The 18,432-nt window shown below is 40.7% G+C and overlaps 3 protein-coding genes across 3 annotated transcripts; all 3 read right to left on the minus strand.

Annotated features, from left to right (window-relative positions):
* Window positions 1-444: 444 nt before the first annotated feature.
* Window positions 445-8,244, minus strand: MONOS_11083 (uncharacterized protein; the record flags this gene model as incomplete). Its single annotated transcript, XM_067863587.1, has 1 exon — window positions 445-8,244. The coding sequence occupies one exon, from the start codon at window positions 8,242-8,244 to the stop codon at window positions 445-447; it is 7,800 nt and encodes a 2,599-aa protein (XP_067725319.1).
* A 967-nt stretch (window positions 8,245-9,211) lies between these two features.
* On the minus strand, window positions 9,212-9,620 carry MONOS_11084 (uncharacterized protein; the record flags this gene model as incomplete). The annotated part of the gene is made up of 3 exons (XM_067863588.1): window positions 9,212-9,285; window positions 9,370-9,440; window positions 9,565-9,620. 3 exons carry the CDS (start codon window positions 9,618-9,620, stop codon window positions 9,212-9,214), a joined length of 201 nt encoding a protein of 66 aa, XP_067725320.1.
* Window positions 9,621-10,783: 1,163 nt separating this feature from the next.
* MONOS_11085 (putative Nrap protein nucleotidyltransferase domain 4) lies at window positions 10,784-18,397 on the minus strand (the record flags this gene model as incomplete). The annotated part of the gene is made up of 2 exons (XM_067863589.1): window positions 10,784-18,133; window positions 18,254-18,397. The coding sequence occupies 2 exons, from the start codon at window positions 18,395-18,397 to the stop codon at window positions 10,922-10,924; spliced, it is 7,356 nt and encodes a 2,451-aa protein (XP_067725321.1). The 3' UTR covers window positions 10,784-10,921.
* Window positions 18,398-18,432: the final 35 nt, after the last annotated feature.

Consider the following 18,432-nt stretch of genomic DNA (forward strand, 5'->3'; position numbering starts at 1 on the left):
TGGATTTGATTGTAGATATCTGTTTGTGAGAAAGCAGATACTTGGACATACCCTTGAAAAAGACAGTGCACAAAACTCTTCAACATCAAAATGGAAGAGCTTCTGTTTGAAATATTCCTTAAAATCAGATTCAGAATAATAAGTCTGAAATGTGAATTAAGAAATGAAATTGTCAAAATTTTTTGTGGAAGGGAGCGAATTTTGTGCATATGCTCGTGAGACCTTTTCTGGGAAAAGGAAATAAAAATCGATCAAAATCCAAAGCACAAAGACGATCACAAAAATATGTTAAACACAAATAAATGGATATTTTGAAGAATGATGATAATCAGAAAGAATTGTAAACTTAAAAAGAAACACCATTTTTTATTAAAATAGATTATCCGTGAAAATTGACACTCGACAAAAAGAAGTTTTATTATTTATCTGGTGTAGTTAAAATGCCTATGAATCCTTCACACTGAAAAAACCAGAAATATCTTCTGGGTTGGAAGTTGCATTTTCATCTAAAACATCTTCGCTTTGGTGACAACAGCTGTCCGCGTAATAATCAACTGCATCTGAAATTGTAAGCACAACAGCCCCTGGAGGAAAGCGCTGGATGAACTCTCTCTTTGCATCAACAAGAGTTGGCCTCTCTCCTATCTGCTGTGAAAAGCACAGAGAAACGAATCGATTTAGTGTTGACTCAATCACTCGAGTTGCATCAGGTCTTTCTCCATTCATAATCTTTTGCCCGGCCACCTCTGCCTCATACTCTCCAAATGGAATCTCCAGTGTCAGGCACTCCCACAGCATCGTCCCGATCGAGAATGCCACTGACTCCTTCGTCGCACCCATCTTCCTGTTCACCTGCAGTTCTGGTGCCTTCCATCTCAAACACTCTTTTTTGTAATAATCTTCATCTTCAAAGGCTGATGAGGGAAGAGAGTCGCTATCACCATCATTGCCACTGTCAGATGTTGCAACTGTTGACGAAGATATGGAAGACGAGTCTGAATCATCATCTGACAATAAGTCAGAATGCATCACAATGCAGATCACCATGTGCTCTGAGAATAGCACAAGGTGGGGACTCAGATTGGCAAGAGATTGAAGTGGGTTGTCCATTTCATCAAAGGAGTGGAGTGCTCCATTCGCCACCCAGAACAGGATCTGAGCAGCTGTTTGCTCCCTTTCCTTTAAACTTCCAATAGCCATTTCTTTCTTCTCGTTCCTTCCATGAAGCAACATGAATAATGAATCTCGCAGATCCACAATCAGTTTTTCATGAGGCGATGAACAGGCCATTGCATCCACCAGATTCGACATTGATGAGGTGGTTGGGCACAGATCCTCTCTCCGAACAAAAGTTGATTCTGAATCTGTAGTGTCTGTTGTTGAAATGGATGAAATGGATGGTGATGGTGTTCGTTTTCTCGTTTCATCCTCGATCTCTTTCTCATCGATCTTCTCCAACATCCATTCTGGAATCTTATCTGAATCCCTTCCCAAAATATATTCAGTCGATCCACTCTCAGACAGAAGGTGCTCTGATGACTCTGAATGTCCCAAGCTATTTTCATACACTCTCTTCTTTATCCTCTCTTCGTTTTTCTTCTCAGCCTCCCTCTCTGCTCGTCGCCACTGCTCCTCAGGAGACATCTCCATTGTTGTCATTTCAATCAGCTTTGGATCTTTTTTGATGTTATCATTCACAATCTCTTCTAATTCTTCTGTCCTTCTCTTTTGCTTTCTCCATCGAAGTGTTGAAATTACTGCAACAATTAAAATGAAAAGAAGCACAAAAGCCATGATTATAACAATCAACAACCAATACGATTTCCCTTCTTTTCCTCCTTCAACAATTTTTTCATCTCCATTAACCTTGGGCTCACTTTTGTTTTTCAGAATGAAAGAATCTGTGAATGATGAATTTTTTGCATCTCCAAACAGAATGCACACGCTCACTTCCACACCTTCTCCTGCTTTCGTTATAGTCTCCTTTGGCAGTCTCCCTTCAACTTCTGTCTCCGATTCATATCCACTCTCATCAAACATAAACTTTTCTATCTGCTTTTCATCCCCAATCTGCTTCACAACCATGAATGACAAGTTGCAAGGCAGAAGCAGCTTTCCTTTGAATATAACCTCCATTTCTTCTCCTTTTTCATTTGCTTCAGCACTCTCCAACACTGGAATGAGGAATGAAGATGCTCTTTCAGAAACAATCCTTTCAAGCAGACAACCCTCATTCAACATCCAAAGAGATGTATTTGGCAAAACCCCATCTCCTCCTATCAAACTGGAAATGGTCAATGAAGCAGAATCAGAGCAGATTATGTTTCGACGAAGAGAAGGATATTTCTCAATGAAAGGATTATTGTTTGAAAACTCTCCTTTCTCAATCATCAAATATCCTCCACTCACAGTTAAACCTCCCTTTGAGGAGTTGCAGATTGTTATATCTTTCATCATTACAAAACTGCTTGAGATATCAACGACTGAACCATTCCATCTGCAAATTTCATCCATTGCATTATTCATCTTTTCGAAATTACCAACGAGATCTCCCACAAACACACACGAATCAAGAAATATTTTGTTTGCATTTGCCACTGACACTTGGCTTCCTTTTTGCAACTCTGATGTGCATTCACGAAAAGAGCAGTTCAGCATCTCAAAGTCGGTCATTGGTTGAGTTGTGCAAATAATGCAGGATCCAGATGCTGTTTTGATGATGTTTGAGAATGATGATTGCATCAATGAAAAAATAAGTGAAGAGTTGATTGCTTCGAATGAGATGAGGCCTCTATCTTGCAAAGAGATATTTGTGGCTGACAACTTCGAAATTCCCACATTTTCACACTTTCCACATTCAAACATTGAACTCTTGCATTCCACATCGCTGACTGACAAATCTTCAAATGTTGCTCTTTCTGAACTCAAAATCTGGAATACAGGTTTTGAGAATATCAAATGTCCAACACCACATCGATCTGCTTCAAACAGCCCATCTTCAACAACAATAAGAGAACAATCAAAAAGGATCTGTGAATTCTCCTCTGATCTGTTCTCTATCAGGAATGAAACAGATTCGAGAATAAGAGACCCACTCAGTTGGTGCATCAAACACGAGCAGCCAATATTCCCCGTTCCTTCAAAAACAAATTTCACTCTCTCCAATCGAGCAAACTCCGAAGTTTTCACAACTCCCTCACCTCCCAAATTTATCTCCCAGATTTTTATCTCGGCATTTCTGTTCGCTTCCATCGACTTGATCGTCACCTTCTTAGCTGAGCACGAACCAGTTAATCTGGTTTCATTCCAGACATACAGCTGCGAATAATCCGATGGGATGATGTGGCTCACCCCAACATTCAGCGATGAACATGCTCCCTTCATTTCCCCACAGTTCTTGCTGTCGCTGTTGTTTCCAAGAATCGAAGATACAAATATAAATTCGCTCCTGAACACAAACACTCTCCTCAGCAGATCCTCTTCATCTCCATAATTGTCTGCTGTGCATCCCCATATCGCCAGCTCCTTCACAAATGGCTCTCCAAAGTTGATCAGGAACTGCCACTCCGAAATCTGAGTGTCAAGGTCAGTGCACTTCACAAACACATCTCTCCCCTTCGATGCAACATTCCCTCGGAATGTGATGTTCGACAGCGCAAATGGCAAAGTCTTCTGTGTAACACTCTGTGATTTCAAAAACAATCCTCCTCCTCTCCCAATGTTCGAACAGAAACACTCTGTCACATTTGTGAGATTTATTTCCAGCTTCCCCCTCTCATCGAGAAGGAAAAACACTCCTCCTCCTTCATGAGAACTTGTCGATCCACAATTGTTTGTCGACGAATTATCCATTTTCAGTCTCATTTCTTTTGAAAAATCACAACAAAGCAATGAAGGGCTGTTTGACACACTGTTCTTCACGTTCACAAATGTGCATTGCTCAAATAGAACATTCCATTCTTCTTCTGAATTATCATTCCCAATTGCAGAAATCATACTTTTACTCATCATAATTGCACTTTTTCCACTCAACGAAATATCTTCAAATGTTACATTGTTCATGGTTGTCACACAATCAGCTGATATGCTCATAACCTCATGCATCGTTGAGAATCCAACGATGTTTGCCTTTTCAATCTCAACAATTCCTTTTGTTGCACTTATCAACACAAATGCTAATTCACCTTCAGCATTTCCACTCATGTGAATTGAGCAGCTCACAATACTCGTTTTGACTGCATCAGAACCTGTCTGAATGAGGGTATTTGCACCATTGTCAAAGGCTGTCTGAATCACTATCTCCACTTCTTTGAACTGAACAACTTCTCTGCACTCAACAACAACGTTCCCATTTCCTTCAATCTCTTCCACAAATTGGATTTTGTCTGATTCTCCATCTGTTCCTTCCAGCCTCATCCCACTCACACTCATTTCATTCCTCACATCACAAGTCCCCTGAACTGCAATTGATTCAATCCCTAAGTCACTCCCTCGCTTCACCCCATAATCAACCGATCCACATGGATACTCCAACAGTCCACACACAACCACATTGTTTCCTCCTCTTGCAACAAGCACACTCGTTCCAATATCTTTCCAGAAATAGATCAGTGGGATTGCACACTCTTTATTTCCTCCATCATACCCTCTCATTGAGTCTTCATTCAGCTTCTCCAGTCTATCTTTCACAAATGGCAGGGTTTCGTTTTTGATGCTCTTGATAAGCGATGAAGATGAAACAAATAAGTCCTTCCCACACTTTGCATTGTTTGGTTTCCCAGATGAAAAAACAGGTGAGGATATCACAAAATCTGCCTCTTCATCTCTCAGCATTTTCATCATTATTCCTCCTCCATATCCAACAATTTCCTCTTCATATGGTGCTGTGCAACAATAAAACGTACATATATTTATCAAAAGATTCGTTTTCGAAGATGCCTCACAAAAGAGTGCTCCTCCCCCACACTCTTCTTCCTCTCCAACAACAGCACATCCTTCGAATGTGCAGTCATTCATTTCCACTTTGTAATCTTTTCCATCATTATCATCCTCATTGTTTGCAATGCTGATGCATCCTCCACTTCCCTTCGAACGAGTGATCAATGAAAATGTGCATCCTGACATCTCTTCAATAATCCCCTCGTGGCACTCAACTACACATCCATCGCTGAATGTGATTTCTCCAAAATTACTATGAGTCATATTCATCGAAGGCATACTTTCAGCATTTCCTTCAACAACGAATATCGATGAACCCCATTTGACAGCACTCTCTGATGCAAACTCACTCACTTCCACAATCCCTCCAACAGCCTTCACAAACACGGTCGAAATTGCTTCAACGCCTCCTTCCATCCCACACTTGCTCAGTGTGAGCTTCTCTGAACGACAACAAAACACACTTTCATGATATGTCAGCGATTTAGATAGCGAAAATACAATGCCAGTTACAGATACAGAAACTGTGCTTTCAATCAATCCACTTTGAGCTCCCTCTTTCTGATCAGAAACATCACACTTCATCTCATCCTCTTTGGATGCGACGCTCCATTCATATGAAGCCAACTCCAATTCCTCCCCAAAGACAAATGGCTCAAGAAGAGCAATATCCTTTTTCTTCTCTTCAAAGTGGATTGTGGCTACTTTCGAAATCGATGAGCACGGAAACTCTTCAAATCCACACTTCGAGAAATCATGGCTCAGTGATCCTCCTCCCACAAACGCTGGCTCAGAAAAGTTGTTCCACAAATAGGCACACAGTGGAATTGGGAATGATTCATCCCCATTTTCATATCCTTGCATCTTGCTCTTTGTTTCTAACGAAGCTGTCAATGAAGCTATCTTTCCACTTCTTACTGTTGACTCCAGATCAATCGAGTCAACAAAAATATCACTTCCCCATTTGGCTTTGTTTCCTTCAAATGCAGATGAGATCAGAAAGTTAGTATTTGTGTCTTTCACTTTCAGCCCAATCCCTCCTCCTCTGCCTTGCATAGTCGATGCATAACAATTTCTTATAACGCCTCCATTCATCGTTAATGAACCAGCGTTCACCATTTCAATCATCGCTCCACCTCCAAAATCAGAATCAACACTCCCACAGCCATCAATCGTGCATCCTTCAAGAGTTATTGAATGCGACCCTTCATCCACACTCATCATTGATGATCCGGCTGTTGTTCTTACAATATTGCCGAACACACAGTTATCCAGGGACAATGAAGCAGATGATCCTTGAGAAAGTGATATCACACTTGTGGTGCTGAATGTTCTGCCCCATCTCACATCTTGCATCTTCAACTCTCCACCATCAACTTTCACAAGTGAGTTTTGAATGCTCCTCTTTTCTGAATGAGATGCATCCATCGAAATGTTCATTCTCTTCACATCCATCAATCCTCTTCCCTGAATCTCAAATAATCTGCTTCTTCGGTTGTTTTCAAATGATGAGTTGTGAACCACAGACAGATCATTCACAGCCAATTCACCTGTTCCAACACAAAATAGACTCAGTCCACTTCCCTCAAATTTTGTTTCAATTGATGAGCCAGATGGCAAAGCTCCATTCACAGAGATTGTTTTCTCCCCAATCTCAACTCCTTTTCCTTCCACAACTGTTCCAGAAAGCACTTTTATTTCCTCCACAAACCCAGAAATCATTTGAGAAAGGCAATGGCTGATTGTGAGGCATGCACAACTTTCATTCAATCCACAGCTGAATGTGTCTTTTGCATTTGTCTGATTTTGAGTTGAAGCAACAAATCTGCATTTCCCGTCATTGTTTGGCAACCATTCACTTTTATCTCCATCTGCATTATATCTAACCCCTTCAGTTCTTGTTGAATAACAATAAACAACTTGGGAAACTGTAGTATTTCCATAAATACTAATATCATTTCCATTTGGTGCTGTATTATTATGGAAAAAGCAAAACCATAAAAGATTTCCGTAATATCCATCTGTCCTAATACTTAAAGCTCCTCCACGTAAATCTGAATGACATCCTTGAAAAAGGCAGTTGCGAGAAACAATTTTATCATAAGGAAACCAACTTATAAATCCACCTCCATCTGTGCCTGAAGCATTATGTCCACTGCAATTTTGGAAAAAGCAATTTAATACACAGTCTTTTGTCTTCGTTGTTTTAGATTTCCAAATTCCAATTCCTCCAGCATCGTTTTCTGACCATCCATCTTTGAACAAACAATTATTTACTAACACTTGAATTTTCATTCCTTCTATTTCTGCACTTGCGCCTCCATTATCATTTGATGATACACAATAACATTCAACAAATGTGGAATGCTCAACGGTAAATTCTGCAATATTCAAAGCGAATATTCCTCCTCCTCTTGTTGAAGTTGCATTGCATTTCGCAAATGATGAATTCTCAACAGTCAGCGTAGCACTCGAATTGCCATGAACGTACAGTGCCCCACCACATGGAGCAGAGCATCCATTCCATTCAGCATTCTTATATGTTTGTGCCTCGGTGGTTTCATTTCGCACAGTGTTTTTCATCTTCCGATCCGCTCTTTCATTCTGAACAAATGTGCAATTGTTACAGGAAAAGAAAACAGATCCTTCTGTTCCACTTACAATCCCGCCTTCCAGCACATTCATCGATTTTTCAACATCACAATCCTCCATTCTGCTCATTTTCATCATCCTCTCTTTTCCAGTTTGTATTTCCTCTGTTTCACAACATTTCTTTGTGATATTCGCAAATTTGCAGTTTTGAATGCATTCAAAACTTCCTGCTCCATCTCTCAGAAAACTGCATCCATTCCCACAAAACACAACATCCTCAAATTCACTGTTTCTCACAAACAACATCGACAAATCTCCCCCTTCCATCTCCACCACACTCCCCATCATTCCACATTTCTGACCATTCCCAACACCCAAAGTCGCGTTTATCAGCCTGCATGTCCCTCCATTTCTCATATAATTCCCATTCCACTCATCATTTCTCACAAACACACCTCCATCAACCTGTAGCAATGAACCTGATCTTATTTCAAACATCACATAATTAGCTGGCTTTTCAAGCAACATCCCTTTCATTTCAACTGACGAATTGTACATTTCACAGAACATTTGAACAACACTTCTCTTCCCAAAAATACCACTCTTCTCCATCCCGCTAACATAGAAAGCGTCATATTCATTTCTCAATCTATCATTTCTGTCTTTGCCACAAATGGCTGGTAATAAGCACACAAGAAAAATGAAGTGAATCATTGTTTTAATGAAGATTATGGGTTTATGAACCATATTTATGATAATATCCCATTATCTTGTTGAGTTTTAAAAAATATTATTTTCTGCTCCATTTCAATTTTCTGGCTTCAATTCTCTGCTTTTATTTCCATTTTTCTGAATCATTCTATTTTAACATAAATTTTCTGACAATATCATCTTTTATGAATTTCCTCTATTTTTCTTCATTTTTTCAAATCTCACTTTCTTTTGATATTTTGCTTAAGTTAAGTGCATCATCCCTTCTTCTCCTTTTTCGTATAATTGCTTTCTTTCATTTGAAATCTCCATATTTTCTTTGATTGATTTCAAAGATTCCTGAAAATACAAAAAGAAATAAAAAAAATCAAAAAAAATGATGAAAATGAAAATTTCCACACCAAGAAATAAATTTGGCTATTACAAAGCTGCACATAACTGCTTTTGCCTCATTAAATAATATTGTTTCAACTCTTCACCATGACTTCAAAATCCTCCTTTTCTGGCACATCTTTCCATGGAATTTCTTTTTTTCCATTTTTTCTAAAGAGAAATTGATTATTAATTCAATATCCTCTGTTCTTTCTCTTTTCTGATTTTTCTTTAATAGTTCCTTCACATGATCTTGCTTTGCTCTCTTCTATTTCTTATCAACTGTTTTTCAGGATTTCTTCTTCTTTTAGTCATTCAATATTTTCTGACAATTTTTGAATTTTTCTTTGTTTCTCTAATATCCAAAAAATTTTTGATCAATTTAGCTTCAGAGCATTCTCGATCAGCAATCCAATGAAATTCTGTCTTTTTCAGATACTTTCCTGTTCCTTCAAAAACGTCTTTAACAAGTATTTTCTCGCCTTTAATGAACATTGAAAATTGCTTTTTTGTTGATACAGTCGAGATTTGGATATTGCTTAATCATGATTACTACTCTTTTCAAGGGGAAATATTTTCCATATTCCAATTTCCGCTGCTAAATAGTTATGTAATTTGTAGCTTTGCACCATCGGAGAATGATTTGTGAGTCTCTGCGATAGATGAACAAGACTATCCATTTTTGTGAAAACCGAAAAAATGTTACAAAAGCAAATATAGAAATTTTCTTTCAAAAAAAAAAAGAAATACTCAAACTTTCAATTCCTTTCGTTCTTCTGTTGTTGAAGCCTGGGATCCGTTTTCCCTTTGTCACTGGGCCAACAAAACTTTCATTTCAATGGCATTTTCTAACTGAATTTCTGATTTCAGAATAAAATGAAACTGGCCAAAAAGAAATACAAATAGATGCAAACAATGAAATAAAACATTACAATTATGTTCAGGAATTACTTGCAATGGCCTGGATAGAATAATTTTTCAAAAATATGACATTCGGTCAATAACATCATAAGGTTTTGAAATAAAAGTGGAGATTCTTCAAATGAACAAATTATCGAACTGAATACAAAAAAGGTGTCAATAGTTATGATTCATTTGCCTTTAAAATAAGTCATTTTCTGTTCATCTTAATAACTGAAACAAACTGGAAATTCCCCTTCAATTCTATGAAAATGACTGACAAAAATAATTTGTATTATGTCCGCTTTTAAATACCTAAAACAAATCTATTATGCTTCAGAAAACAGAAATAAAAAATTGTAAAATTTCAAATGTTATTATGGGAACGATTTCAAAATGTGGTTTTTTTTCTATTATCATTCATATAGCACCGGAATTTATGGTAAAAGGAGATGATAGGGGAACACGAATTTTCCAAAATCTTTATAATAAACGGAAATAATATTGCATAAGAATCATTTATAAATTAATTAAAATTTGAGATCATCATTCATAAAAATTTCTTTTTTTCAATCAAAACATTTTGATCTGACCCAGTATTTTTTTAATAATTTGATTCAAAATAGAAAAATAATCTCTGCATTAATAGATTGGTTTAGGTTCTAGGGTTAGCGTAACAAATCTTGGGTTTAGGGTTTATTCCCGTTCTTCTTTTTAGGGTTAGCACTCAAAAATAACATGAAAATTTATTGATCTATCCCATAAATATAAAGAATACTTGATAATTTTTTATCAAACAATTTGATGATCTCAAATTTTAATTAATTTATAGATGATTCTTAAACTATTTTATGTCCGTTTATAATAAAAGTTTTGAAAAAGTCGTGTTCCCCTATAATATACATTTGCCGAATTTATTTTGAAGTTGTGAAAAGTTTGAAATTTGTCCAAACTTATGAAGACTATAATGTTATAAATAGTCTTCAATAACAATCAAAAATATAAAAATACATATAAATTTGAATATAGAAAAATTTTTTTCAAACAAATTCAATAATACATCAATCATAATTGTGCAGATTTTCAAACTTAAAAACTTTTTAAAAGTAATTATTATCTCAATAATGACTTATAATCAAAAAATTTCTCAAACAACAACTCGATGTAGTCTAGTCGGTTAGGATATAAGACTCTCACTCTTGTGACCCGGGTTCGATTCCCGGCATCGAGGAATATTTTTGTCCATTTTTGTTATCTTTTCCTTTTTTTATTTTTCTCTTTTTTTCCTTACTTTTTTCTTTTTCTTTTTCTTTTTCTTTTTCTTTTCTTTTCTTTTCTTTTTTTTGGAAATTTAGAAAAAGTGTGAAATGATATTTTTTTAAAAAAAATTTACTAAGCGAAATGAAACTTATGATTTTTGGAAAATGATAATCGCCTCAATGACATCTTCTCCAATTGAAAATATTTTCTGAAGCAAATTCATTTTTTCTTTCTGTAAAATGTCATTCTTTTTCATCCCTTCTATTTTTCTATTATCAAGCAGTTTCTCATTTCTCCAAATCAATCCGACAGAATCTCCAAATTCACCTGCATAAAATTGAAGAAACTGTCCAAGATTCTTTTCCACATCACGCAGGAACAAAGGAAGAGGATCAAATCCGATCGCAAGCGTCTCAAACTGAAGCTGCCTGTGCTGCTTTGCCAACTGCCTCTTTTTCACAACAGCCGACTCCTGCGCCTTGTGCTTCACAAGCGCTTGTTTAATCGAGGCCGAAATGGCTGTGGAGGAAGCAGTCGCAACAGGAAGCGTCAGGTTCTTAAAACGGGACTGGCAAAACACCGAGCTTACAAGCGATACCGAAGGAGGACGCGGAGGGAGCAGGATGCGAAACGGGGGTCGCTCCATCGACATCACAGCAGCCAGCGGCTGTGCCTGGCGCAGCACTCCCAGTCGGATGAGTGTGTTCTCCAGCTGCTGCATCGGCAGAGAAGAGAAGCTTAAGGGGCTATTTGACATGGCGTGGTTTCGAGGCAATGCTTCCTTGTGGAGAATGACAAGAGCATCATACACAAATGGAGAGGACAGAAAGGCTGATTGAAACAGAGATGAAGGGGAAGAGAGCAAATGGGCTTGTGTTGCATGTGTCACACGCATTACAGGCAATGGTTGTTTTCCGTTGGGACAAGACAAACCAGCTTTTCTTGAAGCAGAACGAGTTTTTAGCAGCACTTTCATTGCTTTGCATTCCAATTTCTTGCTCTTTCTTGCCCTCTCTTCTGACAGCAGCGCAGCAGCAGGCGCAATCCCGTTCACAGCCTGCACCAGTTTTGCATACGACGCCTGTGCCAGAAGAATCATTGTGTTCAGAGCAGGCGTGGTGAGAGTGGTTGGATTTCCCTTCTGCCACCCGATCCCACTCAAATCGTGGGGCACGGCAATAAACAAAGGAGGAGGGATATCACCAGCCAGCCCAGAAATGGCTGCGATGGGCGTTTTGAAGTACAGCAGGACTGAAGGATGCAGGCGATTGGTTGGTTGATCAGAAGGTGAAGAAGAAGAAGAAGAAGATTCATTGTCAGGAATGCTCAGCAATGGGAACGGGGAGAACGGAGAAGGAGAAGGAGCGGAAGATGAGAGCAAAGAGAGAGGCAAGCCTGCAGCCAGACAAGATTCTTCGATGCCGCTCGATCGCAGCTTGCAGAAGTGGCTGAAGGCAGACGCCAGAGAAGTGGTGCTGCAGAGCCGGATATCCTGAGAGTTTGCCAGTAAAACAGGTGAATATGCAGCACTTGCATAAGAAGAAGAAGAAGATGATGATGATGATGATGAAGACAGTTCCAGAAGAGTTCGAGATGCCGAAGCCAGCGCCACATCGAGCGAAGCGCCGTATGCAACAAGCGGAGTTGTGTCTGGCTGGAGCGTGGCGAGTAAATGGAGCACACGCAACAGCCCTGCAACAGGTGAAGCAGGAGTAATGTTGTGGTGTGGCTGGTCAAAACACACAGCCACCAGCAGCTCAGCCAGCTGGGCGGAGACAGACGTGGAGAGGCGGTGGGCAGAAAGCCAGCAGCGGAACAAGGCGAGCGAAGGTGCATACGCCGGATGGGCTGCTGCAATCGCACGGATAAACTCTGAATGGCGCGGCAGGAAGTAAGAGGTGAACTGAAGCTGGCACAAGTGTCTGTATCTGCGTGCGGCAGTGAGGACAGCTTCGAGAGCTTCGGCTTGCTGGCGATTGGAGGAAGAAGGAAGGAAGACGCGTCGCTGGAACTCAGAAAACAATGGCTTTGCAATAGCATCTCTTTGTTTGTTTTCTTGTTTTTTCTCTTTCCCCTTTCCTTCTCTTTCTTTTTTACCACGTTTCTGCTGCCTGGCAACTGTGCTGATGTTTGAGAGTGCATGTACTGCTATTCTTGTCGCCAAGCTTGTTTCAGACGCCACCAGCTTCACTTCCTCGTCTGGAATGAGCATCGCCCGGAACACAAACCCGCCGCGGGCAAAGTCCACATAGTCAGGTGTCAGTCGAATCAGTGTGGCGTTGTGGGGAAGAATGGAAGAAGAAGAAGAAGAAGAAGAGGAGGAGGAAGAAGAATTTAAAATTTCACTCTGAAATGAGGAACCAGCGCTGCCATCGCCCAAGCTTCCCTGTTTGTTTTGTGCTGTCAGAAGGACAGTGGGGTACTTTGCCGCCACACGCTGGGCGATGCGAAGGAGCATTAGAGAGCGCATCAGAGAAAGAGCGCGGTGGCTGGCGGGCCAGCGGGCAGATCGCTCTGTCTTCAGCATGATGGGGAGAACAGGTACATAGAGTGATTGCTTGGGGGATAAGATGTCGTCGGGCAAAGCAAGAGAAGAAGTAGAAGAGAAAGAAGAAGATGATGATGATGAAGCAACCATTGAAGTCGGAGCATTAGCAAAGGGATGAGGGCGAGCAGGGAACGGGTCACATCCGTAGATGGCTGAATGCAAAGGATGTACTGACAGTATTTTGAGAGGAATAACATCCAAGTTTTTCAGGTCAGCAGCAAGTGTGTTGAAGGCAGTGACAATCAGAGGAGTGGTGAATGGGTGCTCAATGACACGGGAGATGCGCGAGGCGGCTTCAGAAGCAGAGAAGCAGATGCGAGGAACGGGGTGTGAGACAGAGGAGGAGGAGGAGGAAGAAGAAGAAGAATGAGGAAGTACTTTCAATGTTGTAACTTCAGATGTTTTGCGTTTTTCCCCTCCTTTTTCTGTTTGCCACTTCTTCATTGATCTCTTCATTGGTACAAGTTTACTATCTTTTCCATTATCATCATCATTTTCTTCTTCCTCTTCTTCCTCTTCCTCTTCGTCACTTTCCTCCCCTCCATGCCTCTCCACCTTCTGTGAAATAACTCCACCCCTCTTTCTTCTCTCCCTTTCCACTTTCTCAACCTCTTCCTCTGCCTTTTCCTCGTTCGATATTCCCAATTGAATGCCCGCCCATCTCCTCAAACTGTGCTTTGCTATCCATTCACACCTCCTTCGCATTTTGGATGGCCACATCGCATCGTCCTTTCCAGTGCGCCCGCGGCTGGCGAGCGCTGCTGCTTCGTATTCTTCATCTTCTGACAAAGTTGAAGAAGAATAAGAAGAAGAATAAGAAGATGATGATGAATTAAGATCATCAGATTCTGAAAGCGCAGATTCTTCTCTTTCATCCTCTTCTTCTTCCCCTCTTCTCTTTCTAAACGAACTCTTTCTCTCTTTCCTTTCCTTCTGTTTGCTGCTCACAAGCCTCGTATTCGTCTGTGAATCGCTCCATCTAATGCCTTCCTCTGCCCAAAGCACAGACTCCCTCCAAATCCCATCGAATTGCCTCCTTTCTGTCTTGTTCTGTCCCCAAAACAGGGCAAATGGAGTAACATCAGAAGAAGAAGAAGAAGAAGAAGAAGAAGCAGAAGATGTTGAACCACCTTCATTTGATAGATTCTGAAGAGACAAAGAAGAAGAAGAAGAAGAAGATAAAGAAGAAATAGAAGAGCCCATCCCCAGATCTGTCAGTCTTGGCCCTTTATCAACAAGTCTCAGAGAAAGAGTCTGGTGGAGCAAGACTCCCACACGCACAGGGAGGAAAGGCTGTGGAGTGGATGTGACTCTTCCACTGCTATTGCTATTTCTGCTTCCACTGCCCTTTTCTTTGACACTTCCATTGCCCCTTCCATTGTCACTTCCATTGTCACTTCGGTTGAGGAAAAGAAGATCGTCTGGAATGAGAGGGAGAGGCGAGGTGTTCAGAGGAAGAGAGACAGAACGGTGCTGCTGGGTGGAGTCGGCGTTGAAAGCGGAGAAGGAAATCGTTTGGCGGATGGAGTGGCGAGAGAGATGAAGAGGCTGTTTGGATGAAGAGACAGATTTTGGATGGGAAGAGAAAGAGATGTTTGATTTTGATTTTTCTCTTTCTTCTCCTTCTCCTTCTCTTTCTTCTTCTTCTCCATCAACATTATCATCAACTCCATAGTTCTCTTCCATCTCCTTTGCCTGCTGTGAACCAGAATGCATCAGTCTTTCACAGACTTCGAGGCTTTCGAAGTCATATTCCACTTGCGTTCTTACAATTTCTCTGATTTCTTTTCCTTTCGCTTTTCCTTTTCCTTTTCCTTTTTCTTTCCCTTTCTCCCCTTTCATAGTTTTGTTGGCTTTTCCTTGCTTCTTCCCCTTCATGTTCTTCTTCCCTTTCCTCTTATTTCCTTCTTCTTCTTCTTCTTCTTCTTCTTCACTATCTTCTCCTTCCCCTTCTTCCTCTCCTCCTTCTTCTCCTTCCTCCCTCACAACATGACTCACCATCGTCGGCAGCGGGTGTGGCAGTGGAGACACAGCCACTCGCACCAGATGTGCTCGTGTCCCCAGCGAAAGACACAGAATTCTCTCCAAAACAGACGCCATTGCTGACACAAGAGCAGAAGGATCACAGAGAAGAGTCAAGAAAGAGGAGGAAACGTCGCTTTCGAAGGAGGAAGAGGGTGAGGAAGAAGAAGAAGAAGTTGGTTGATCGTTTGCTTTTTCTTCTTCATCTTCCTCTTCTTTGTCGCTTTCTTCTTCCATTTCATTTGTTTTTCTTCCTCTCCTTCTTCCTTCTCCGCTCTTCTTCTTCATTTTTCTTTCTCTGCGCCTTATCAATGCCTCAATCATCACATACACCACTTTTCTTAGCATTGGTGGCAGTAAAAACGACAAAAGTTGTTCAGCAGATTTTGGCAAAGCAAAAGAAAACGAAGAAGAAGAATTCGAAGAAGAAGAAGAAGAAGAAATTGAAGGAATAGAAGGAAGATTCTGTGTGATTGTTGAAGCGATGCGAAAGAGAAGCACAGGAAGTGAAGGGACGGAGGGAAAGAACAAGGAGAAATCGTATTTCTCCGAAAAGGAGCAGATTGGAGTGATGGAAGTGGAAAGAGGGGAGAGGAAAGAGAGAAGAGAAGAAAGAGAAGAAGAAGAAGAACGAGAGAATAAGAAATTCACAGGAGAACAAGACACACCCAGCGGCGGAAGAAGAAACAGGCGGCGAAGCTGGATGTTTGGAAGAGAACCAGAAAAAGTCGTTTTTGGGGCTCTTCGAATAATCTCTTTTCTGCCATTTTGAGTTATTTTGTTGCTATTTTTGCTATTTTGGCTTTTCTTCTGTTTTTGAGGCTTTGCTGTTTCTTGTTTTCTGTGTGCGATTGCAGTTGATTTAGCTTTGGATCTGCTGTCAGAACCTTCCATTTCCTGTGAGCTTTCATTCTTTTCATCTTCTTCATCTTCTTCTTCTTCTCCCTCATTTTCTTCCTCATCATCGTCATCATCGTCGTCTTCCTCCTCTTCTTCCTCATTATCAAACTGTCCCATTATATCTGCGTCATCCTCTGCTTCTCTTCCACTCATCCACCCTCCATTTCTAGATTCATCATCATCATCTTCATCATCATCATCTCCTCTTTTGCTCTGTGCCATCACAATATCCACCTTCTTCTTCGCTTTCGCCCTCCCATTTTCTCCTTGCTCCATCTCCGTCTTCAGCGTCATCTCCATCATCCCCCTCTCCCCTTCTTCTTCTCCTTCTCTTCTTCCTTTAGAGGCAGAAGAAGAGGCAGCAGTAACACTTGCACTCCCACCTTTCCCTTTCCCTTTCCCTTTCGCCCCGACCTCATTCAGATGCGCCTGGTACACCTGCCCCAGCTGTGCCATCATTTCTGTCCGCTTCATCTCCTCCAGCGTCTTCTGCGCATGGAAGCTCAGCTCAGCCCAGCTGTTCCTCGACATGTGGCCCGCCACGTTGAAGTGGTGGCTCAGATCCACAATGACCACAGGGTATGCGGAAAAGTACTCGCTATACGAAGGAAAGGGAGCTGGGTATGAGGAAGAAGAGGAAGAAGAGGGATAAGAAGAAGAAGGCAAAGAAGATGTATCTTTTGAATAGAAATAAGCTCCGTGAGTTAAAATGGGGGCATATGCGAGGAAGACAAGCCCTGCACGGAACGCCTGCATTTCATCCATCTGCGGGACGATCTGCAGAAGAACTGAAGAATACAGTGCAGATGATGATGATGATGATGATTGTGATAGCTTCTCTCTTTCGCTCTCCTTTGCTGTGGAGGAGACAGAAAAGCCGTTGTTTGGGCAAGACTCCATCCCAGGCGGTGTTGCTCCATTGAACAACTCACCAAATCCTCTTCTCTGTGTCCGTTTCTGCGCTTCCTTCGTATTCGAGAGGGCAAACGGCTTCTTTGCGAACTGGTCGATGAAGTGCGGCTGGGATAAGCAGGCAAGCAGCACGTCCCACACAAAGCCCGAGACGCTGTCACGTTGATTGAGCAGTCCCCTCTGCCTTGCCCACACACGAAACAAAGTCCCGGCCTTCCGCATGCACTCACAGCGACGCGCGCTGCTTGATATAAAAGCAGACAGCGGCTGCAGAGCGACCATCTGTGCAGCTGCGTTCGCTAAGTGTGGTGTTGGCATGTAGTTATCTTGATTAGATGATGATGAATCGGAAGATTCGTCGCTGTTGTCGGATTTGTCATTCAAAGACGATGAAGAAGATGCGAATTGAGTGAGATCAACGCCTAGTAGAGACCCCATTGCTTTGCTAATTTTGCTGTCTTTGATATCTTCTGGGTACAAGTGAGCTTGAGAAGGAAGAAGTCTTGTTGGTCTGATGATATTGAAGAATTTTTCTGAGTTGATGAATGGATGCAGTTTAATGATAGGAACATCTTGTTGAGAATGTTTACGAGATGAATTGTTTTGAATTTTTTCAATCGGTTGTAAAACGATAAATGGCATTTCAGCTCTGCCATTCCAATAGTCTATCTGTAATTGATGTGTCTTCGAAAAGGGAAAAACATCATCAGGATCATCTTGAAAAAGCTGTTGCAAATGTGCAACAATTTCTCTTAAAAATAGTGTTCGCTTTGAAAGCAGTTTTCCATGACGAATATCAGAAGCACTAATCGATTGATGTGAAATCTCGAGACCAACATCCACATTCAACGAATTCCGAGTTCCAGTTCCGATACCCCAACTTCCTATTAATTTCAATGACTGGGGGCGCTTGAAATTAAGTCTAGTATTTTCATTAAGCAAGGGAAGAGATATGAAATTATGAGTAGATATCGTCACCTTTAAATCATAGATATTAATATTATGATATAATACATTAAAGAATAGAAATAAAAAGAACAGCGTCCAACCAATAAAATTTAAATATAGCACGATAAAACAATAAAAGCTGAACGAAACCTCTTTTTCATTCATGGAAGCAAAGCACATTTGCAACTTTCTAAGATTTTCTTTCATTTCTTCTGTTGGCTCAGATGGAGAGACTTGCGTCAAAAGAAGTGATAACTCTTGATTGAACACTTTTGTTTCATGAGTTAAAGCCATTTTGTATTTAGATCAAAACCACAGTAAAAAGTTCA

This window comes from Monocercomonoides exilis (assembly GCF_001643675.1).
Source record: "Monocercomonoides exilis strain PA203 chromosome Unknown scaffold29-1213020, whole genome shotgun sequence".
NCBI lineage: Eukaryota > Preaxostyla > Oxymonadida > Polymastigidae > Monocercomonoides > Monocercomonoides exilis.